The sequence below is a fragment of the Ranitomeya imitator genome, chromosome 8 (assembly GCF_032444005.1).
Source record: "Ranitomeya imitator isolate aRanImi1 chromosome 8, aRanImi1.pri, whole genome shotgun sequence".
NCBI lineage: Eukaryota > Metazoa > Chordata > Amphibia > Anura > Dendrobatidae > Ranitomeya > Ranitomeya imitator.
In genome coordinates, this window is record NC_091289.1 from 49,255,924 (window position 1) to 49,277,482 (window position 21,559).

Below are 21,559 nucleotides of genomic sequence, written 5' to 3' on the forward strand. Positions count from 1 at the left end.
GCTGCCGGCGGGAATAGCACTGCATTCGGGTGACATCCGAGTGCAGTGACATGTTTCACACGCACCCATAGACTTGTATGGGTTCCGCATTCAGCAGGCAGTTGCCGCGTGCTGTGTTTTTTTCCTGTGTAATCAGAGCAGGAAAAAAAAATTGTCTATATGTATTTAAAAAAAAAAAAAAAAAAAAACACCCGAGAACAGAAACATAGGATTAAATTTGTACGAATGCAATCTCATTCGGCTGATTTAATCGCAAGTGGGAGCGAGGCCAAATAGCAAAAAAGTGTGAGAATTATTTACAGTAGAGCAAAAGTTTGGACACACTTCTCAATTAAATATTTTTCTGTATTTTCATGACTATGAAAATTGTACATTCACACTGAAGGCATCAAAACTATGAAGTAACACATGTGGAATTATATGCTTAACAAAAAAGTGTGAAACAACTGAAATTATGTCTTATATTCTAGGTTCTTCAAAGTAGCCACCTTTTGCTTTGATGACTGCTTTGCACACTCTTCAGTTCTCATGCTTCGCACTGACAAGGGCCAACAGCCCGAAACACCGTGTCTGCGAATTGAGATACTGATTTGGCTTTTATCCTAAGTCATATTGCATGACTTGTTAAGGGGTTGATTGTGACTTGTAGGATTGCTACTTCCAACAGGGCGCTATAGAGTTTAAGTCCTCTTTTACTCAGAAGAGACAATTTGCATATTGCACACTCTTGGCATTCTCTTGATGAGCTTCAAGAGGTAGTCACCAGGAATGGTTTTCACTTCACAGGTGTGTCCTGTCAGGTTTAATAAGTGGGATTTCTTGCCTTATAAATGGGGTTGGGACCATCAGTTGTGTTGAGCAGAAGTCTGGTGGATACACAGCTGATAGTCCTACTGAATAGACTGTTAGAATTTGTATTATGGCAAGAAAAAAGCTGCTAAGTAAAGAAAAATGAGTGGCCATCATTACTTTAAGAAATGAAGGTCAGTCAGTCTGAAAAATTGGGAAAACTTTGAAACAGTGTCCCCAAGTGCAGTGGCAAAAACCATCAAGCACTACAAAGAAACTGGCTCACATGAGGACCGCCCCAGGAAAGAAAGACCAAGAGTCACCTCTGCTTCTGAGGATAAGTTTATCCGAGTCACCAGCCTCAGAAATCGCAGGTTATCAGCAGCTCAGATTAGAGACCAGGTCAATGCCACACAGAGCTCTAGCAGCAGACACATCTCTACAACAACTGTTAAGAGGAGACTTTGTGCAGCAGGCCTTCATGGTAAAATAGCTGCTAGGAAACCACTGCTAAGGACAGGCAACAAGCAGAAGAGACTTGTTTGGGCTAAAGAACACAAGGAATGGACATTAGACCAGTGGAAAACTGTGCTTTGGTTTGATGAGTCCAAATTTGAGATCTTTGGTTCCAACCACCGTGTCTTTGTGCGACGCAGAAAAGGTGAATGAATGGACTCTACATGCCTGGTTCCCACCATGAAGCATGGAGGAGGACGTGTGATGGTGTGGGGGTGCTTTGCTGGTGACACTGTTGGGGATTTATTTAAAATTGAAGGCATACTGAACCAGCATGGCTACCACAGCATCTTGCAGCGGCATGCTATTCCATCCGGTTTGCGTTTAGTTGGACCATCATTTATTTTTCAACAGGACAATGACCCCAAACACACCTCCAGGCTGTTTAAGGGCTATTTGACCAAGAAGGAGAGTGATAGGGAGCTACCCCAGATGACCTGGCCTCCACAGTCACCAGACCTGAACCCAATCGAGATGGTTTGGGGTGAGCTGGACCGCAGAGTGAAGGCAAAAGGGCCAACAAGTGCTAAGCATCTCTGGGAACTCCTTCAAGATTGTTGGAAGACCATTCCCAGTAACTACCTCTTGAAGCTCATCAAGAGAATGCCAAGAGTGTGCAAAGCAGTCATCAAAGCAAAAGGTGGCTACTTTGAAGAACCTAGAATATAAGACATAATTTCAGTTGTTTCACACTTTTTTGTTAAGTATATAATTCCACGTGTGTTAATTCATAGTTTTGATGCCTTCAGTGTGAATGTACAATTTTCATAGTCATGAAAATACAGAAAAATCTTTAAAAGAGAAGGTGTGTCCAAACTTTTGATCTGTACTGTATAGCAAAAAAAAAAAAAAAAAAAAGCCATCAGATCTCTGCCTCCTTATTGCAACATTATGTCACAATGTATCTCGCAAGCAAACCGCCATCACAGGTAGCGGGGGCATCCTGGCGGACGGGGTTCATTCTGAGGGGGAGGGCCAGATGTAGCGCTCGGTGATACCTGTGTTACTGGACACGATGCCAATACCCCCATTATCTCCCCGGACCCCGGTATAACCCCGCTGATCAGTAATGCCGCCCTATGACCGCACAGGGGCAGCTTCTGGGGGCCACACTCAGCCCCTCGGGGCAGCGATGACGGATGAAGTTCTGCTGCTCGGCTACAAAGTTGCGGACGCATTTTAGTGGAGGGCCTGGGATGTGACTGCGGAGCCGGAGCTGCTGCGTCACCAGAGATGCCGGCACAGGTGATGGGGAGACAGGGGGTTAATAGCGGTCCGCAGGTGACACGTGGGCAGCAGCAGGGTCTGTGCCGGGCGCTGTGCCCCTCTGCAGCGCCATCACATGGAGCCCGCACTGCAGCGCTGCCCGGGACTGCGCCGCTTACCTCTCCTCTGCGCGGTGTGCTGCACGGGACGGCCATTGTTATACGGCACCCAGATCTTCTTCAGAGGGTTCTGTGTGAGCTCCCGGGGACAGTCCGCCATGTCTGCCGGTACCGGCACCGCGCAGGAGTCAGCAGCGCCGAGCCGGACATACAGATCCTGATCAGTGAGCTGACCGGCGCCCCGCCCACAGCTACCGCAGAGTCTCATGGACGGGCGCACCTCCCACTACTGTCTGCCGTAACTCTCCTAGAAGACGCGCACAATCCTCATCCCTTCTCATTGTCATATCAGAGCAGCTAAGAGCAGCTACATGCTGTCCATCATGAAAAAAAAAAAAAAGCTACAGTAAATTATTAGATAAAAAAAACTCGCATATAAATTTTATGTCATATGGTATAGAGGATTACTGTAAAGAAATGCCATGCAGACCCCCATTTATAGTATGAGCAGAGTGCACCCAACCAATGTAAGCCCCAATGGGTGCACAAGCACTGCCCAATACAGGTCCTTCTCAAAAAATTAGCATATAGTGTTAAATTTCATTATTTACCATAATGTAATGATTACAATTAAACTTTCATATATTATAGATTCATTATCCACCAACTGAAATTTGTCAGGTCTTTTATTGTTTTAATACTGATGATTTTGGCATACAACTCCTGATAACCCAAAAAACCTGTCTCAATAAATTAGCATATCAAGAAAAGGTTCTCTAAACGACCTATTACCCTAATCTTCTGAATCAACTAATTAACTCTAAACACATGCAAAAGATACCTGAGGCTTTTATAAACTCCCTGCCTGGTTCATTACTCAAAACCCCCATCATGGGTAAGACTAGCGACCTGACAGATGTCAAGAAGGCCATCATTGACACCCTCAAGCAAGAGGGTAAGACCCAGAAAGAAATTTCTCAACAAATAGGCTGTTCCCAGAGTGCTGTATCAAGGCACCTCAATGGTAAGTCTGTTGGAAGGAAACAATGTGGCAGAAAACGCTGTACAACGAGAAGAGGAGACCGGACCCTGAGGAAGATTGTGGAGAAGGACCGATTCCAGACCTTGGGGAACCTGAGGAAGCAGTGGACTGAGTCTGGTGTGGAAACATCCAGAGCCACCGTGCACAGGCGTGTGCAGGAAATGGGCTACAGGTGCCGCATTCCCCAGGTAAAGCCACTTTTGAGCTACAGAGAAGCAGCACTGGACTGTTGCTAAGTGGTCCCAAGTACTTTTTTCTGATGAAAGCAAATTTTGCATGTCATTCGGAAATCAAGGTGCCAGAGTCTGGAGGAAGACTGGGGAGAAGGAAATGCCAAAATGCCTGAAGTCCAGTGTCAAGTACCCACAGTCAGTGATGGTGTGGGGTGCCATGTCAGCTGCTGGTGTTGGTCCACTGTGTTTCATCAAGGGCAGGGTCAATGCAGCTAGCTATCAGGAGATTTTGGAGCACTTCATGCTTCCATCGGCTGAAATGCTTTATGGAGATGAAGATTTCATTTTTCAGCACGACCTGGCACCTGCTCACAGTGCCAAAACCACTGGTAAATGGTTTACTGACCATGGTATTACTGTGCTCAATTGGCCTGCCAACTCTCCTGACCTGAACCCCATAGAGAATCTGTGGGATATTGTGAAGAGAAAGTTGAGAGACGCAAGACCCAACACTCTGGATGAGCTTAAGGCCGCTATTGAAGCATCCTGGGCCTCCATAACATCTCAGCAGTGTCACAGGCTGATTGCCTCCATGCCACGCCGCATTGAAGCAGTCATTTCTGCCAAAGGATTCCCGACCAAGTATTGAGTGCATAACTGAACATTATTATTTGTTGTTTTTTTTGTTTGTTATTAAAAAACACTTTTATTTGATTGGATGGGTGAAATATGCTAATTTATTGAGACAGGTTTTTTGGGTTATCAGGAGTTGTATGCCAAAATCATCAGTATTAAAACAATAAAAGACCTGACAAATTTCAGTTGGTGGATAATGAATCTATAATATATGAAAGTTTAATTGTAATCATTACATTATGGTAAATAATGAAATTTAACACTATATGCTAATTTTTTGAGAAGGACCTGTATAAGCCCCTCTGGGTGCACAAGCACTGCCCATTATAAGCCCCTCTGGGTGCACAAGCACTGCCCATTATAAGCCCCTCTGGGTGCACAAGCACTGCCCAATATAAGCCCCTCTGGGTGCACAAGCACTGCCCAATATAAACCCCTCTGGGTGCACAAGCACTGCCCATTATAAACCCCTCTGGGTGCACAAGCACTGCCCAATATAAGCTTCTCTGGGTGCACAAGCACTGCCCAATATAAGCCCCTCTGAGTGCACAAGCACTGCCCAATATAAGCCCCAATGGGTACACAAGCACTGCTCAATATAAGCCCCTCTGGGTGCACAAGCACTGCCCAATATAAGCCCCTCTGAGTGCACAAGCACTGCCCAATATAAGCCCCAATGGGTACACAAGCACTGCTCAATATAATCCGCTCTTGGTGCACAAACACTGCCCAATATAAGCCCCTCTGGGTGCACAAACACTGCCCAATATAAGCTTCTCTGGGTGCACAAGCACTGCCCAATATAAGCCCCAATGGGTACACAAGCACTGCCCAATATAAGCCCCTCTGGGTGCACAAGCACTGCCCAATATAAGCCCCTCTGGGTGCACAAACACTGCCCAATATAAGCCCCTCTGGGTGCACAAGCACTGCCCAATATAATCCGTTCTTGGTGCACAAACACTGCCCAATATAAGCCCCCTTGGGTGCACAAGCACTGCCCAATATAAGCCCCTCTGGGTGCACAAGCACTGCCCAATATAATCCCCTCTTGGTGCACAAACACTGCCCAATATAAGCCCCTCTGGGTGCACAAGCACTGCCCAATATAATCCCCTCTTGGTACACAAACACTGCCCAATATAATCCCCTCTGGGTGCACAAGCACTGCCCAATATAAGCCCCTCTGGGTGCACAAGCACTGCCCAATATAAGCCCCTCTGGGTGCACAAGCACTGCCCAATATAAGCCCCAATGGGTACACAAGCACTGCACAGGAGACCTCTGGACAATCAGGACAGTAGGCCATGATGCTTCTAGTGCAGCAACAATAGCGCCATCTGCAGTGAGACCCTCACATCCACCAGCTCTGTGGGACCACAAAATTAAATTATGAATTAAAAAAAAAAATCTGCAATATTGTCTTTTCATATTACGTTCTTTATTTTTTTGGAAAGTAATCTTGCAATTTTCACATTGGCCACTAGGGATTTTTTGGACCTATACTTCCTGTCCTTTCAAGAAAGGTTTTCAGCACACTCTTATCATCAGAGGCATGATTACAATGACAGGTGACATCTCTATATCCAGCTGATAACACAGGATCCACCAACAGGCGATGTTACAGCCCACCTCCTCCCATCACAGGCTCATTAGATGCTTCAATACAAAACATAGGCTCCAAGTCAGTCTAGTGCTGCTAATGTACATGTGTTATTTCCTAAAACAACTGAAAGTATTTGGTGAAGACATTTCTGTGTTTGCAGTAAAAACACAGCATTAAATTTGCTCGTTTTTATGCATTTTTTCCCCCACTAGAAAAGGTGAAACATGCTGCAGAAACACTGCAGGAATTAACATGCTGCAGAACTGAAATCTGCAGGTAAAAAAATAAGCAACGTTTGCATGAGACTTCCAGAATCCTATTTACTTTGCGGGTACAAGGAAATCCTTTAATTTTTGTGGCAAAACTGCACGAAAAAAAAAAATTGGACAAAAACGCAGAAAATACTGAGTTTGTGCATATACCCTAGGCTATATTCACACGCTGTGTTTTTGCTGCATTTTTTTTTAATTAAAAATTAAAAGCTGTGTTTTACAGTACCAGCAAAGTCTATGAGATTTCAGAAGTCTCATGCACATACATTGTTGTTTTCTTCTTGTCTGAATTGGAAAACTGCAGCATGTCACTACTCGCAGTGTTTTTGCAGCATTTTTTCACCCCATAGAAAGCAATATGTGCAAAAAAGCTGCAAAAATGCAGATATCAGGTTTTGCTAAGTTTTAGACTCTAAAAAAGCCCCAGTGGGCAGCATGAGAAAGAAGTGAAAGATCTTGAAAACAACAGTTCAACTCAAGCCAGTCTTACTGAATTGGGGCATTAATGCCCAGCACTATGATCCAGGTTTGGACATTTTGTGCCGACAGACATTATTTAAGATACTTGGGGTGCAGTCAGGCAGCCGTATAAATCAGACCGAGATTGGATCGCAATGCTCGGACTGGCCGGCAGCTCTCATGCCCCGAGCGTGACAGATTCATGTATTTCTATGCAGCTGTCATGCTCAGGTGAGGAGAGCCGCCGGCCAGTCCAACCATTGCGATCCAATCTCCATCTGATTTATATGGCTGCCAGACTGTGCCCTGAGGCCATATTCACACATTCAGTAAGGCCGGGATCACACATGCGAGAAATACGTCCGAGTGTCGCATGGTAATACCTAGCATTGCCGCTGTCTCTCTGGAGCGGAGAGTGAGGCTGCATAGCAATACATGCAACCTCACGCTCCGCTCCAGAGACAGCGGCAATGCCGGGTATTACCATGCGACACTCGGACGTATTTCTCGCAAGTGTGATCCCGGCCTAATTGGAGAGGTTTTTACCTCAGTATGTGTTAAGGTACCGTCACACTAAGCGACGCTGCAGCGATACCGACAACGATCCGGATCGCTGCAGCGTCGCTGTTTGGTCGCTGGAGAGCTGTCACACAGACCGCTCTCCAGCGACCAACGATGCCGGTAACCAGGGTAAACATCGGGTTACTAAGCACAGGGCCGCGCTTAGTAACCCGATGTTTACCCTGGTTACCAGCGAAGACATCGCTGAATCGGTGTCACACACGCCGATTCAGCGATGTCAGCGGGAAGTCCAGCGACGAAATAAAGTCCTGGCCTTTCTTCCCCGACCAGCGACATCACAGCAGGGGCCTGATCGCTGCTGCCTGTCACACTGGACGATATCGCTAGCGAGGACGCTGCAACGTCACGGATCGCTAGCGATATCGTCTAGTGTGACGGTACCTTAAGCTAAAACCAGTAGTGGGTGATAAATACAGAAGTGGTGACGTGTTTCTACTATACTTTTCCTTGGACTGTTCCACTCCTGGTTTTTGCTTCCAAATTCTGAGGTAAAAAATTCACCAAATACTCAACGTGTCCACGTGGCCTTAGTTTCTGCAAGCAACATGGTGACCAGAAGCGGAAAAAAAAAAATCAGCTCGTAAACTATAAAAGAAATTGGCTTGTAAACTATGAGGAAAAGTACATTTACGTGATCGAAACCACATCAGGAAAGAAAAGGTTTTTTTTTTTTTTACATTATAAAGCAAATTCCAAGATGGATGCTACACCAAAATCTATGCCCATATGGAATCCATTTGTTTGCTTTTTTCACACCAATTGAAATCTGAAAAAATGATGAGCCTAGCGCAAAGGGCAGGTTCACACAAGCGCATACAAAATCGTTCAGAACTTCATCCAGAAAAGTGGGCGATTTGTTTCTCACCTGTCATCCGTATACTATCTGTTTTTTTACAGCAGTTTTTCATCATTTAAAGTTTCCCATGTTACAGAACTGCAGTGTATCCGTAAAAGTGGGATGTTATACTGTGGCTCCGTGGCATCCAGCTTTTTTGGCGCATCCATAGACTTAAATGAGTGAGATTCATCCGGTTTACAGAAGAAACTAAAGCATGCTGACATTTTTTTCACACACAAAATAATTGCCCCATTGAATCACATTGTCAGAATGCTGTCCGTTTTTTCCAAAGACCAAATATACGGTCGTGTGAACGAGCCCTAAGGGTATGTGCAAACGTTGCGGATTTTGCTGCGGATCCGCAGCAGTTTTGACGCTGCAGATTCGCAGCTGTTTTCCTTGAGTTTACAGTACCATGTAAACCTATGGAAAACAACATCCGCAGTGCACATGCTGCGGGAAAAAACGCGCAGAAACGCTGTGTTGTTTATTCTGCAGCATGTCAATTCTTTGTATGGATTCCGCAGCGGTTTACACCTGCTCCATAATAGGAATCCTGCGGATTTACCAAAATCAGTCCGGAAAAATCCGCAGGACATTCCGCAACGTGTGCACGTAGCCTTAGGCTGCCGTCACACTAGCAGTATGTGGTCAGTATTTTACATCAGTATTTGTAAGCCAAAACCAGGAGTGGGTGATAAATACAGAAGTGGTGTATATGTTTCTATTATACTTTTCCTCTATTTGTTCCACTCCTGGTTTTGGCTTACAAATACTGATGCAAAATACTGACCAAATACTGCTAGTGTGACGGCAGCCTGAGGCCTGTCCCACACGTCCAGATAATTCCGATACCGGAAAAATCGTTACCGGAGTTATCCGTGTCCGTGTGTTCACGTGGCACATCAGTGTGGCACATGTGCGGCAGCCGTGTGCCGACTGGATACCACACGCACCATGCAGGAGACAGCGCTAGAGTTAAGCGCTGTCCCCTGCTTTGGGTGCTGAATCCAGAATTCATTCCTTCTTCCCAGCAGAGTTCGCTGGAGAGAAGGAATGAAAAATCTTTTTATTTTTTTAATTTTTTTTGTTTTTTTGTTGTTAAAATAAAGTTCCCGGTAATTTATCCCCCTCCCACCCCCTGTGCGCCCGCCCGCTGGCATTAAAATACTTACCCAGCTCCCTCGAAGCTTCCTCTCAGCGTCGCAGCACTTCCTGTATGAGCGGTCACGTGGTGCCGCACATTACAGTGATGAATATGCGGCTCCACCCCTATGGGAGGTGGAGCCGCATATTCATCACTGTAATTAGCGGCACCACGTGACCACTCATACAGGAAGAGCTGCGACGCTGAGAGGATGGAAGCATCGTGGGAGCTGGGTAAGTATTTTAATGCCAGCGGGCGGGTGCACAGGGGGAGGGAGGGGGGAGATTACCGGGAACTTTATTTTAACAAAAAAAAAAAGATTTTTCATTCCTTCTCTCCAGCGAACGCTGCTGGAGAGAAGAAATGAATGGGGCTTCAGCACCACAAGCTGAAGGGACAGCGCTTACTGTAGCGCTGTTTCCTGCACGGCACACGGACAGCATCCGTGTGCGGTACGTGTTTTACACGGACCCATTGACTTTAATGGGTCCGTGCGATCCCACAAACACTGACAAGTCTCCGTGTTTTTCAAACGGACACACGGTCCATGAAAACACGCTGACATGTGCAGAGACACATTGATTTTAAAGTGTCTACGTGAGTCAGTGTCTCCGCTACGTGAGAAAACAGTCACCTCATGTACCGGGGCCACTGGCGTGTGAAACCGGCCTTAATGTGATTTTTTGCAACACAGACTTTTAGCCTGTTTGGGAATAATGTTCATTAAAATAGCAACATTGATTAACATTGCTCCTTCTGTGTGGGAGCCATTTTGCAAACGGGTACAATTAATGTGCACATGTAAGCTTAGCCTTACGGGGGGGAAGTCACGCACTCCATCATTTCCAGGCACATTATTTTTTTGCATCGAGGATTATGGTACAGAGACCCTGTCAGAGGCTCATATTCTTAGTGTGAGGGCAGCCACATGGGGCCGTGGTACATCCTTGCAATATATCAAACATGATTTTTTTTTTTTCAAATATAAAAAAAAGACAAACAGTCTTTATCTATCGGATGACTCAATTATGACTTATGACCCATATTACAACTGTCAGGAATGTAAATTGCTTCAACCTTTGTCAACCGTTTAGCAACATGGCTGATACTGCTGGACTCATATCCATCTACATATACTGCTGCCAGACCAAGCCAAAGGTCCAGGGTTACACGTGGCCACAGCGGCTGTGGCACTGTCACTACAAACCATTTTCTTAATTCATTAATATTTCTTAGCACTAAAGTGGGAACTTTACCCAGTTCAAGACTGGGCCCACTTTCTCAAGCCTCCCCCCATTTCTGACCAGCCACTTTTTTTTTCCATGCGTGTGGTTTAAAGAGCTATAAACGGTTTGTTTTTCCTGTCTTTTTCTGTGATGCACAGGGCTTCAAATTTATGTCACCGTTATATTCTTCACTCCTATCTTTGCTGATATCTGACAATATCCATGAGAAAATAAAGGAAATAGGTGTCCCCCCCTCCCCCATTTTTTCAGGCAAGAAGGGACCATTAAAATACATTTAAAAATATTTTTCCCATCCTGTAACAATTTTATTTATATATCAAACAGGTTTTTACAGGGGCGGGGTTAATAACAGCAATTTGGATTAAGAACAGCCTTTTTATTTATTGATACATTTCATGATAATGTGTGCAAAAACTGTAAAGCACTGCGGAGTATGTTGGCGCTATATAGGTATGTGCACACGTAGAATGGTCCACTGCGGATTTTTCCGCAGCGGATTTGATAAATCTGCAGGGCAAAAACACTGCGTTTTTCCTGCGGATTTATTGCGGTTTTTATGCGGATTCCACTGCGGTTTTACACCTGCGGTTTTCTATTATGGAGCAGGTGTAAAACCGCTGCGGATTCCGCACAAAGAATTGACATGCTGCGGAATGTAAACCGCTGCGTTTCTGCGCATTTTTTTTCCGCAGCATGGGTACAGCGTTTTCGGTTTCCCATAGGTTTACATTGTAATGTAAACTCATGGGAAACTGCTGCGGACCCGCAGCTGCGGATACGCTGCGTATCCGCAGCAAAATCCGCATCGTGTGCACATAGCCTATAAGGATTATTATTATTATTATTATTATGTATTAATTTTACATTTATTTTACACACTGTGCTTCCATGAGGTTATACAAGTCATTTGGAGGGGGCATTTCAATAGTTTTATTTTCATCTTAAGTTACCTTGAAACTGAGGATTGTAAATTATGCTTAAAAGATACAACTCCGCCCTTCACCTCCCCAAACAAACCTACCGTACTTCAACACCCTCATCAGTTCACTGTCCAATAATTCTAAAAGACTCTGACATTTTTCATTCCCTCCCCAATCAAACAGTACAGGCCTCCACCATCAACCTCAACGCTGGTGATTTGGCCATTTCAAAGAAGAAGAAAAAATTGACCATATGTGACAGGAAATTTACTCCCAATCCCCTAATGTTATGCATCCTCATCCCTCCCACATTTCGTCTATCTCACTCTCTGTCTTAACCAGTCACGGAAGACGTGATCCGGCTCCTTGCATCTTCTCACCCTACTAATTTCACCAGTGACCCTATTCCCTCACATCTCTTCCAGCCCCTTTCCCCAGCGAAAACCACTCTCCTAACTAAAATATTTAATCTCTCCCTCTTATCTGGTATCTTTCCTTCCTCATTTAAACACGCCAGCATACATCCATTACTTAAAAAAAACAAACAACCCTCTACCAGAACTGCGCTGCTAACTATAGACCCGTCTTTAATCTCCCCTTCATCTCTAAACTCCTGGAACGCTTGAGCCACTCCCATTTATTCCACTATCTCTCATATCACTCTCCTCTACAATCCAGGTTCCGCTCTTTAACCTGTACTGAAACTGCCCTCACTAATGATCTACTAACAACTAAATGTAATGGTCACTACTCCCTGCTGATTCTCCCGGCTCTCTCTGCAGCATTGGACACTGGATATCAGCTCCTCCTCACTATGCTCCGCTCCATCGGTCTCAAGGATACCGTTCTCTCCTGGTTCTCCTCCGCTCTCTCTGACCGCTCCTTCACTGTATCTTTTGCTGGCTCCTCTTCCCCTTACTGTAGGGGTTCCTCAAGGATTAGGCCTAGGCCCCCTCCTCTTCTCCTTATATACTGCCCCTATTGGACAAATAATCAGTGGATTTGGTTTCCAGTACCATCTTTATGCGGATGACATCCAAATATACACATCCTCTGACATTAACCCTGCATTACTACAAAACACCAGTGATTGTCTTTCCGCTGTCTCTAACATTAAGTCCTCCCTCTATCTAAAACCGAACCCCTTGTGTTTCCTCCCTCCACTAACCTACCTATGCCCGATATTGCCATTTCCTAGAACATCACTGCAGATTAGGCCAGTCTCACACGTCCAGATAATTCCGGTACTGGAAAAATCGGTACCGGAATTATCCGTGTCCGTGTGCTTACCGTGAACATCAGTGTGGCACACGTGCAGCAGCCGTGTGCCAACTGGGTACCACACGGACCGTGCAGGAGACAACGCTACAAGTAAGCGCTGTCCCCTGCATCTGGTGCTGGAGCCGCCATTCATATCTTCTTTCCAGCAGCGTTCGCTGGAGAGAAGATATGAAAAATCCTTTTTTTTTTTTTTTCGTGTTTAAAATAAAGATCCCTGTACCCACCCCCGTCCCACCCCCTGTGCACCCGGCCGCTGTTACTAAAATACTCACCCGGCTCCCTCGAGGCGTCCTCTCCGCGCCGCACCTTCTCCTGTATGAGCGGTCACGTGGTGCCTCCCATTACAGTCATGAATATGCGGCTCCACCCCTATGGGAGGTGGAGCCGCATATTCATGACTGTAATCGGCGACACCACGTGACAGCTCATACAGGAGAAGCTGGCGCAGAGAGGACGCTGCGAGGGAGCCGGGTGAGTATTTTATTAACAGCGGGGGGGGGGGGGGGGGGGGCGGGGGCGCACAAGGGGGTGGGAGGGGACAGGGATCTTTATTTTAAACACAAAAAAAAAAAAAAGGATTTTTCATATCTTCTCTCCAGCGAACGCTGCTGGAAAGAAGATATGAATGGCGGCTTCAGCACCACATGGTGGGGACAGCGCTTACTGTAGCGCTGTCTCCTGCACGGCACACGGACTGCACACGGACAGCGTCCGTTGACTTTAATGGGTCCGTGTAATCCGTGCGCTCCCACGAACACTTACATGTCTCCGTGTTTTGCACACGGACACACGGTCCGTGAAAACACGCTGACATGTGCAGAGACACATTGATTTCAATGTGTCTACGTGACTCAGTGTCTCCGGTACATGAGGAAACTGTCACCTCACGTACCGGAGCCACCGACGTGTGAAACCGGCCTTAGAAGTAGGACCATCAGGATTTTTGAAAGTCTATGTATGGTCCAGAAGTGATTAAGGCTACATTCACACACTATGGTCGTGTTGTGGCTTTTAACCACAGCAAACTCTATGACACTGTGTTCTTTTTATGGCTTCCCTGCAAAATCATGTTGCAGGGAATTAGCGGTTTCTCCTACAAGAACGCCCGGCCAGATGTTTTTTCAGGTAAAACAGCTATTTCCAGTATTTCCATGGGCTGGCATGGTTAAAAACCGTAGTATGACCACAACCTAAACAGGCCATCCATCCCTATGGAAGTGTTTGGTAAACCTTGCTGAGTGCCAAATTCTAAAGGGCTTGTTATTATTATTATTTATTGTTATAGCGCCATTTATTCCATGGTGCTTTACATGTGAGGAGGGGTATACATAATGAAAACAAGTACAATAATCTTAAACAATACAAGTCATAACTGGTACAGGAGGAGAGAGGACCCTGCCCGCGAGGGCTCACAATCTACAAGGGATGGGTGCGGATACAGTAGGTGAGGATAGAGCTGGTCATGCAGCGGTTTGGTCGATCGGTGGTTACTGCAGGTTGTAGGTTGTTCACACGCTGTGTTTTTTCAAGGCTGTAAAATTCTGCACTTTGCAGTACGAGCAAAGTGAATGAGATTTCTGAAATCTCCTGCACATGATACTTATTTATTCCTTGCGGATTTGAACCATAAAAAGGTTTTTTGCAGCATATAAATTCTTTCAGTGTTTTTCACCCATTCAAAAAAAAAAAAATTAAAAAAAGAGAAAGTAAAAATGCGGAAAAAAATGTACATAAAACCGCGTTAAAAAAAAGTATGCATTTTACGCAGCATTTCCCGACAATAGTTTGGTTTTTGGTGGCGAAAAAATGTGATTTGTATACTTTTGGCCACTTCCAGACTAGACGTGTCTAGCCTCACTCAATACACTTGCATTGAGGGAGGCCGCGCACATCTAGTTGGCACATAACCACAATGTCTGCAGACTTATAGCCAACCATAGACTATAGATAGTCAATGGTTCAGCCGATTGTTCGGCCATGTATCGCTCTTGGCTTTCACATACTGAAGAGCGCTCGCTCAGCCTGTGTTCTCCGTGAGAAAGTTGCTGCCAGACTACTTTGGCAGCCGCTTATTTCCAGGAAGAATAAAAGGATCAACAGTCAGAAATCAAGCATGTCGGATCCAGTGTCTGTCATCAAAGCCTACCGATGTCAGATTGGGTTTGGTAGACGTTAGCGGGGCTGTAGTTGGTGCTCCCCAACAATACGGAGTGACCAGATTTGACCATATCAGGGCCATTTTAAGGGTATGTGCACACAATGTCTTTTTTATGCAGATTCTTCCTGGAATCAGAATCAAAAAGTGGTAAAAACACCACAAAAAAACATGAACATAATAAACAGCAATGCCAAAACAACTTGCTATGCACATGTTCCATCTTTTTTTAGCTTCTCTTAACTGCTTAATGCATTGAATGCTATGAATAGCTTTTCACTATTCATAGTTCCAATCAAATAAATAACACACAGTGTACCCATAGTTGGTTAAAAAATCCGTCACATCATATTTCAATGTAGAAAAAATACATAAATTAATAAAACTAGGAAATAGTCAACCACCAGGGTGCCCTGTGCCCGATTGCAGTGAAAACCACTGCACAAGAGATGCCAAAGACAATGCAATGCCACACGGACCAAAAGAAGGAAAATTATACAAGGCGTAGGAATATTAAAATATGGCTTTATTGAAAGAAATGCCAGTGATTGCATAATCAAAAAGGAATATTTAAAAACAAACAATTCCGCACAACAACAGGATTTCAGGGCTGTATATATTTTCCAGCAATGTGACCGCCACAATACCAGGATTTTAATAAAAAGCTATACAAAAAGCAATATAAAGTGCAAAAGATAAAGAGGAACCAAATGGTACAAAATTATCTATGTATATAAAATATATATATTAATGTGCAAATCTACCCATATGGCGATATAAAGTGAATTAGTGTTTAAAAGGCTGATTAAAATAGCACACATAAAGTGCACATGGAAATATAAATAGAGAATATTGCACAAGTATAACCAAAAAAATAACCCAATATATAAAAAGGGGGGTGTAAACCCTATAAGATAAACCGCAAATACGTATATAAAGTGCAAATGGTGAGGAAACTTGCCACAGGGTAAAAAAAGTGGTAATGTGCCAAAAACCTGGCCAAAAACATCTAAAAATAAGGTGCACACTTGCAGACCGCTACCACAAGGTTTAGAAGTGATGGCGTCTGCCCAGATTTGTATAGATAGATGTGCAATTGTACAGCAGGAATTATAAGATTTTGCATATACCTGGAGGGGGCTCGATCCTGTGCCAGCGCGTACCCGACGCGCGTTTCGGAAATATCCTTCGACCCCCTGGTGGCCTCGACCAATCAGAGACGCGGGATCTATGTTCTTTATGACATCATCGTCGCTGTGCCCGTTGCTGATTGGTCGAGGCCTGGCGGCCTCGACCATTCAGAGACGCGGGATTTCTACGTCGATGCTGTGCCGGCATCTGTCTTTCTGTCTGTCTGTCGGCCTCGACCAATCAGAGAGCTGGGATTTCCAGGACAGACAGACAGACAGAAAGACAGACAGACAGACGGAAAAACCCTTAGACAATTATATATATATGGATATATATATTTTATATATATATATAGATAATTTTGTACCATTTGGTTCCTCTTTTTCTTTTGCACTTTATATTGCTTTTTGTATAGCTTTTTATTAAAATCCTGGTATTGTGGCGGTCACATTGCTGAAAAATATATACAGCCCTGAAATCCTGTTGTTGTGCGGAATTGTTTATGTTTTTAAATATTCCTTTTTGATTATGTAATCACTGGCATTTCTTTCAATAAAGCCATATTTTAATATTCCTACGCCTTGTATAATTTTCCTTCTTTTGGTCCGTGTGGCATTGCATTGTCTTTGGTATAGTTCCAATCATAAATCATAAATTAAAAAAAAAAATTACTGAATTCCTTTTTTAGGCCTCGATGATGATTTTTTTTTCTTTTTTTTTCACTTATCATTTTTTATGCTTTTATAGAAGCCTATGGGAAACAAACAAACACGAAACAACTTCATACTTAGAGAAAGTTGCATCTGTAAAAAAAGACATGAAAAATGCCATAAAAACGAGCGCTGTTTGTAGAGTTTCAATTTCCCCTGCTGACTTCAAGCTAATCTGTCCGCAGAGTAATATCATTCCCTCCATGAAAGTTTTCTGCTATAAACAAAGTTGCAAAACTTGTCGAATGGAGTACAAAAAAAGTTTAATAACTACTCAAACACCATAGGACAAGTTCACAATCACTTGCAGCACTGAACTTGTATTTTGTTGGCTGCAGACGGCTCAAAGTTGGTTAAATTAAGGAGGAGTGTGCCACTTCATGAATATAGCACGTTACTTCAATGGGCTTTATGTTTATGTTTAAGGCTGGTGCATGAAACAGTCCCCAAAATTGCCTCCTAAATTATCCCCCCCCCCCCCCCCCCCATATAGAAGAATCTGAACCCTTGTGTTGCATTAGGAAGCCAGTGCTAGGCTAGTAACCCGCTGCGAGTGACCACCATTATGGCAATAGACCTTGAGAATGCGCTGATGTTTTGTCCTGAAGATCAAAGACCAAACACTCCATCAGATTATTATTTCATCCCCCTTACCCCAAGATCATCTGCACCAGTTTGGATGTTTTTTTTAAATTCTTTCATAAAAAAAAAAAAAATTATAGAATCCCTTAAAATAATCCCAATTTATGGTGGAAAATATTACAATGAAACATTTACATGACCATGGTGCGGAGTATGTAATGTAATTTTAGCATCTGTAAAATAACTTTTGGGTAAAAATCACTTAGAGGTTTGTGATATACTATTATATACAAGTGGTGTTCTGGCACCACCAAGTGGTCATTTTAAGGTAGTGCAAGAAAGTAGCTGGAGCAGGTTCCAACCAGTCTTACACCACTGAAGGTCACCATCACTGCCTTCCCTCTATTCCGTATTTATGGATGCATTTCATACATCAAAAACAAAAATCTCTGCTCTTCTCCACTGCTTGTACATATAAAAAGGGAGCCATCACCTCCAATAACATAGTTACCGCCATAGAAAGGAATGCCCCCCCAAAAAATGGCACGATGAAATGCGTCATCTGCTGCGTCCGTGCATGTCCATAAGATTAAGAATTAGGTGATGTTCTCAAGCGCAAAATCGCTGCTGTGTTTTTTTGGATGCTTTTTTTCAGGCTCCCTATAAAAGCCTATAAGGAAAAACGCACCAAAAATGCGATTTAAAAGGCACAAGTGCAGAAGTTTTCATGAATTCACATCCTCTAGGCTTGAGCTCTTAAACACAGTGACCCTGATTCATCGTTTCCATTGCACTTGATCTTCTTGACCCATATTTGTTTCACCCCAGTTCATTATTTTATTTGCACCATTTTTCAAGTCTATTTTATATGTGTTTGCCTGTTCGTTTTTTCGGGCCCGGGTGTCAGCTGACTATCAGAGTTAACATCCGGCACTATGTGCCAGGAACGGTCATGGACCACTCCTGGCACATTGACCCCCGGCACACTACGATCAAACATGATCACAGCATTCCGGCGGCATAGGGAAGCATCGCGCAGGGAGGGGGCTCCCTGCGTGCTTCCCTGAGATGCTCGGAGCAACACGATGTGATCGCGTTGTTCAGAGGGTCTCCTCCGTCCACCTCCCTGCAGGCCCCGCATCCAAGATGGCCTCGGGGCTCCTTCCGGGTCCTGCAGGGAGGTGGCTTGCAAACGCCTGCTCTGAGCAGGTGCCGGGAAGCCTCCCTGCAGAGCCTGTTTGATCGCTGATCTGACACAGTGCACTGCAAAGTGTCAGATCAGCGATCTGACACTATATAATCATGTTCCCCCTGGGGCAAAGTAAACAAGTAAAAAAAAAAATTACATGTGTATAAAAAAAAATCCTAAATAAGGAAAAAATAAATATTGTTCCAATAAATATATTTCTTCATCTAAATAATAATAAAAAAACAATAAAAGTACACATATTTAGAATCGCCGCGTCCGTAACAGCCCGACCTATAAAACTGGCCCACTAGTTAACCCCTTCAGTGAACACCGTAAAAAAAAAACGCGGCAAAAAACAACGCTTTATTATCATACCGCCAAACAAAATGTGGAATAACACGCGATCAAAAAGAGGGCTATAAAAAAAACATGGTACCGCTGAAAACTTGTCTTGTCGCGCAAAAAACGAGCCGCCATACAGCGTCATCAGCTAAAAAATAAAAAAGTTACAGTCCTCAGAATAAAGCGATGCAAAAATAATTATTTTTATATAAAATAGTTTCTATCATATAAAAGCGCCAAAACATTAAAAAAATATATAAATGTCGTATTGCTGTAATCGTACTGACCCGAAAAATAAAACTGCTTTATCCATTTTACCAAACGTGGGACGATATAAACGCACCCACAAAAGAAATTCATGAATTTCTGTTTTTTGGTAATTCTGACGGCTTCCAATCATACAAATCCGCTAAAAAAAACAGCTATAAAAGTAAATCATACCCCCCTTCATCACCCCTTTAGTTAGGGAAAAAAAAAAAAAAAATGTATTTATTTCCATTTTCCCATTAGGGCTAGGGTTAGGGCTAAAGTTAGAGATGGGGCTAAAGTGAGGGATAGGATTTGGATTACATTTAAGGTTGGGTTTAGGGTTAGGGGTGCGTCAGGGTTAGGGGTGTGGTTAGGGTTATGGTTGGGATTAGGGATGTGTGGAGTTAGGAGTGTGGTTAGGGTTGGGATTAGGGGTGTTGGGGTTATGGTTGGGATTAGGGTTAGGGGTGTGTTTGGGTTAGGGTTTCAGTTAGAATTGGGGGGTTTCCACTGTTTAGGCACATCAGGGGCTCTCCAAACGCGATATGGTGTCAGATCTCAATTCCAGCCAATTTTGCATTGAAAGATCAAACAGTGCTCCTTCCATTCTGAGCTCTGCCATGCGGCCAAACAGTGGTTTACCCCCACATATGGGGTATCAGCGTACTCAGGACAAATTGCACAACAACTTTTGGTGTCCAATTTCTTCTGTTACCCTTGGGAAAATAAAATATTGGGGGCGAAATATCATTTTTATGAAAAAATATGATTCTTTATTTTTACGGCTCTACAGTATAAACTTCTGTGAAGCACTTGGTGGGTCAAAGTGCTCACCACACATCTAGATAAGTTCCTTAGGGGGTCTACTTTCCAAAATGGTGTCACTTGTGGGGGGTTTCAATGTTTAGGCACATCAGGGGCTCTCCAAACGCGACATGGCGTCCTATATCACTTGCAGTCAATTTTGCATTGAAAAGTCAAATGGCGCTCCTTCCCTTCCGAGCTCTGCCATGCGCCCAAACAGTGGTTTACCCCCACATGTCCCCTTACCAGCATGTCACCCTACCAGCATGTCCCCCTACCAGCACGTCACACTACCAGCACGTCACACTACCAACATGTCCCCCTACCAGCATGTCCCCTTGCCAGCATATCCCCCTGCCAGCATGTCCCCTTTGTTGGCCCATGAGTACACTGCTGGGCTGTGGTTGTCAATTAGCAGGGCCAAATTTTTCCCCTAGTTTGCCTTATAGAGATATTGCTTCCTTTAGGTGTACTAAACATTTTATAGAAAGGACGGCGCCATTCAGACGTTTGTTTTTTTCTTGTACTGCGCTGGATACATTTTCAGCAATGTTTCGTTAAAAAAAAGAAAAAAAAAATTCAAGCTACTCCTACACATAAAATTCGGTCAATAGGTTTTTGCCACCTAAGGCCTCATTCATACTTTACAAGCATTTGCATATTTCCCATAAGGGATGGGGGCAGTGTTCTGGATCACTGCGTTGAGAAACACGTGATGGTGTCTCCGCGGTGTTGGATGTTTTGGTCTCTTAGAAGCCAATGTTGTCCATTGTCAGAAGACTGTAATATAAATACGTCCCTTTAACCTTTGGTTTTCCTTCATCGAACATTAATGTAGGGGTCCATTTTGCACCCTAATAATTCTAATGATGCTGGAATATGTAAATATCGCAATATGTAGTACCCTTTGTGTTAACTGTTTCCATACAGAATCAGACAATATAGTATGCATGTTTGTGAACACGCCTGAGATAGGAAAATCACATGTCAGTTTCACTTGCATAGGCCACGTTCACACCATTAGTATTTGGTCAGTATTTTATCTTATGGTTTGTAAGTCAGAAAAACAGGAGTGGAACAATCAGAAGAAAAGTATAATACAACCCCTGGCAAAAATTATGGAATCACCGGCCTTGGAGGATGTTCATTCAGTTGTTTAATTTTGTAGAAAAAAAAGCAGAACACAGACATGGCACAAATCTAAAGTCATTTCAAATGGCAACTTTCTGGCTTTACAAAGCACTAAAAGAAATCAAGAACAAAAAATGTAGTAGTCAGTAATGGTTACTTTTTTTAACCAAGCATAGGGAAAAAAGATTATGGAATCACTCACTTCTGAGGAAAAAAATTATGGAATCATGAAAAACAATTAACCAAGCATAGGGAAAAAAAATTATGGAATCATGAAAAACAAACAAACAAAAAAACACTCCAAATCATCACTAGTATTTTGTTGCACCACCTCTGGCTTTTATACCAGCTTGCAGTCTCTGAGGCATGGACTTAATGAGTGTCACACAAGACTCTTCATCAATCTGGCTCCAACTTTCTCTGATTGCTGTCC

At 43.7% G+C, this 21,559-nt stretch overlaps 1 protein-coding gene across 4 annotated transcripts in view; it reads right to left on the reverse strand.

Annotated features, from left to right (window-relative positions):
• Positions 1–21,559, reverse strand: part of LOC138647688 (6-phosphofructo-2-kinase/fructose-2,6-bisphosphatase 4-like) — a 76,647-nt gene that overhangs the window by 31,998 nt on the left and 23,090 nt on the right. The window contains exon 1 of one of the 4 annotated variants that reach the window (XM_069736882.1): positions 2,691–2,882. The exons of 2 other annotated variants lie outside the window; for them this stretch is intronic. In XM_069736882.1, the coding sequence (XP_069592983.1) occupies positions 2,691–2,790 (100 nt within the window). In that variant the 5' untranslated portion in view covers positions 2,791–2,882. Of the gene's footprint in view, positions 1–2,690; positions 2,883–21,559 lie in introns of those variants that run through there. One more of the 4 variants, XM_069736884.1, reaches the window with a different exon arrangement.